The sequence below is a fragment of the Anopheles cruzii genome, chromosome 3, assembly GCF_943734635.1.
Source record: "Anopheles cruzii chromosome 3, idAnoCruzAS_RS32_06, whole genome shotgun sequence".
Lineage (NCBI taxonomy): Eukaryota > Metazoa > Arthropoda > Insecta > Diptera > Culicidae > Anopheles > Anopheles cruzii.
The window spans coordinates 14,991,990-14,994,585 of NC_069145.1; the positions used below are offsets into that span (position 1 = coordinate 14,991,990).

Consider the following 2,596-nt stretch of genomic DNA (forward strand, 5'->3'; position numbering starts at 1 on the left):
TTATTCGTCAAACAGAATACAACCTCCGTCCATAAAATCAGCACCATCATAATCGAGTGCGCTTGCCAACTGACGCTGGTGGCCCAGTTCGTCACGTTTGCTTTGGAAGAAGCTTCCATCCGTTGCATCGGCGTTGTAGTTCTCGTTGTCATCGGCGCGCTCAGTATCTTCCGCCGTCCGGGATTCGCGGCTTCGACCTCGGAACTTGTCTTCGCTGTAGGTGCAACATAGTTTGGAGGGGAAATCGAACGCACCTCCTCCGGGAGCTTCTTCTGGAAGGGATATGTGCTTCCGGATGAAATCGTACACCTTACGCTTGTCCTTTCCCAGATTGTTCAGCACCACCCGTTCCCGTTTGGCAAGCAACGATTCGGTCATGAAGGAAAAATGGTGATGCATACACTGGAACGTCATATCGGTGTCGGCTTGCTCGCAAATGTTCAGCCACCGTGCCACGCACTCGGGCGGTGTTCCTTTGCTGCCGGAAAACAGGGCCGGATTCGATAGTATGCCACGCGCTGCCATCACACCTGCAATGGGAGGGTAAAACACAACCTCGTTACACTCGGTACGATTAACAAACTGTTGTTGCTACTACGACCCGCATGTTTGCGTTGCCCCTGGAAACCAACCACACCGTCTATCGATGGCGACAATAAAAAAGGGTGGATCAGAGCAAACAATGTTCTTTGAGTCGGTGTCCCGAAGGGTAGCAAAAATGGACACCAGCAGCGAAACGGGCAAGGAAGCCTCGGTCCGTTCGCTGCTAGAATCCGGAATCGACAGTACGGGCGAAGATTTAATCCAGCAACGGATCAACGACATACGGATGCAGCTGGACGATACGTACAACATTTTCGTAAACGCCCGCGAAGTGCTTTCGTCGATATCGTTCGAAAATCTAGACGAGCATCTGGGGGCGGCCACAACACTAGCGACCCCTACGGGCACGGTGCCACAGGATTTCGTTATCGTGCGCGATGGCAACAACCGTGTCGATCTGGGAAAATCGATCAAGAAGCTTGAAACCGTGCCGCAGGAGTTGGACTCACGTCGGAGCATGGAGGACATTCCGGAGTTGGGTAAATTTTTTCAAGTGCTGTCCAATCTGAAGGAAGGTATCCGCAAGATCAACGGACACCAGCAGTCAATCACGGAGCTCAACCAGGACATCAGCACTCTCGGTGAGCCAGCGGAGCAACCATCCAGTTCGGGCCACTCGTTGGCGTCGCAAATGTCCAACATGAGCATAGATGAATAGATTGGAGCGGGTTGTTCCGCAATACTTTCCGAGTTTCCATTCGCCTTACCATCGCATCTGGTCAGTAGGTGCATTTCCTGAGCGTCCTCAAGTGTGAAGATATCACCGTTCGCTACCAGCGGCACCGTGAGCGACTGTTTCAGTTCTCGAATTGCCTCCTTGTGGACGGGAACGTTCGTTTTCTCGGCCGCCGTTCGTCCGTGCACGGTCAGGAAGTGGATTCCCGTGGCCTCCAGCTGGCGGCACATATCGACCGTGTGTTTGATCGTTTGATTCGAGAGCAATCGCACTTTTACCGAAACACTGAAGCTGTTTGGCATGTTGCGTCGTACCGTGGCGAGCAGATCGCCAATTAGTTCAGGTGTCTTGAGCATTGCACTTCCGTAACCGTCGGCCATCGCCCAACGCTGCGGACAGCCACAGTTTAGATCCACCCCGTCGACATATCTGCAGGAGAATGTAGATATTTGAGATATACGCCGAATGGGTTTGAAGCGGTTTGCCACTAGCTTACGGATAAACCATTTCGGTGGCGGACAGGAAGTCGATCGCATTGTTTGCCGCGAACTGTGCTATCAACGGAGTATCGTCTAAAAAAGGTACTATGGTAACTATCTTACGTAGGTTTTGGAATGCCGGCTCTACCTTTGTTGGTTGTGAATTCATTCAAACGCGCCTTTTCGCTCCGACAAAACGAGTCCGCCATTATCATGCTGGTGAACGCAAGGTCAGTACCAAACGAGCGAACCAGATTGCGAAACTCGAGCCTTGGGTGGAGTGCAAACTTATGTTAGATTCATTTTCCGACGGGAGAGCATCATCTTTTCCGGGGGAGCATCATCATCTTACTTGCTGTATCTTACCATCGGAGCACAAATCTTCAGAAAGGTTCGACGCTCCGCTGCCGACTCGAAGAGGTCACGAATGTTGGTTTTCATTTTATTCTGAGAAAAAAGATTTATAATCGGTAAAAGGCAAACCATTAAAATCCCATCGTTTACCTCCATCGTGCGGTTTTCGGAACGACAAATGACAGACGTTTGTTTACATCACAAAGCGTCCGCCATGCTGCTAAACCCGCGCTACCACTTACTTTTTTCTTCCATTGCGTACAACTTTGACCAGATAGTTCGGAATGCGTGCAAGATTGAAAAGAACACATAGTTTGCAGCGCCATCTACCCGTGAGCGAGTAAATCAACATTAAAGTTACCTAATTTCAAAAATGATATTTTAAATAACGGTTTAGATGAATAACGCTCTGAAGTACAGCGAGAAAATACTTTGTTTCACTCGAGAGATATCCACCGGCCATCCAGGAAAAGTTCAATAGCCT

General features: G+C 49.9%; 1 protein-coding gene across 1 annotated transcript; it reads right to left on the reverse strand.

The window, feature by feature from the left end:
- Window positions 1–2,268, reverse strand: LOC128269914 (tRNA-dihydrouridine(20a/20b) synthase [NAD(P)+]-like). Its single transcript, XM_053007317.1, has 5 exons — window positions 2,111–2,268; window positions 1,907–2,028; window positions 1,776–1,851; window positions 1,311–1,708; window positions 1–530 (listed from the first exon to the last, which is right to left on the reverse strand). The coding sequence occupies exons 1-5, from the start codon at window positions 2,266–2,268 to the stop codon at window positions 1–3; spliced, it is 1,284 nt and encodes a 427-aa protein (XP_052863277.1).
- Window positions 2,269–2,596: the final 328 nt, after the last annotated feature.

Excerpts from the sequence above, each read along its gene's own strand:
- LOC128269914 (XM_053007317.1), bottom strand. The coding sequence starts at position 2,268 with ATGGAGGTAAACGATGGGATTTTAATGGTTTGCCTTTTACCGATTATA. Across the intron at positions 2,029-2,110 it reads CCGATGGTAAGATACAGCAA|GCTCGAGTTTCGCAATCTGG; the intron begins GTAAGATGATGA and ends ACTCCACCCAAG. Across the intron at positions 1,852-1,906 it reads TGAATTCACAACCAACAAAG|ACGATACTCCGTTGATAGCA; the intron begins GTAGAGCCGGCA and ends TACCTTTTTTAG.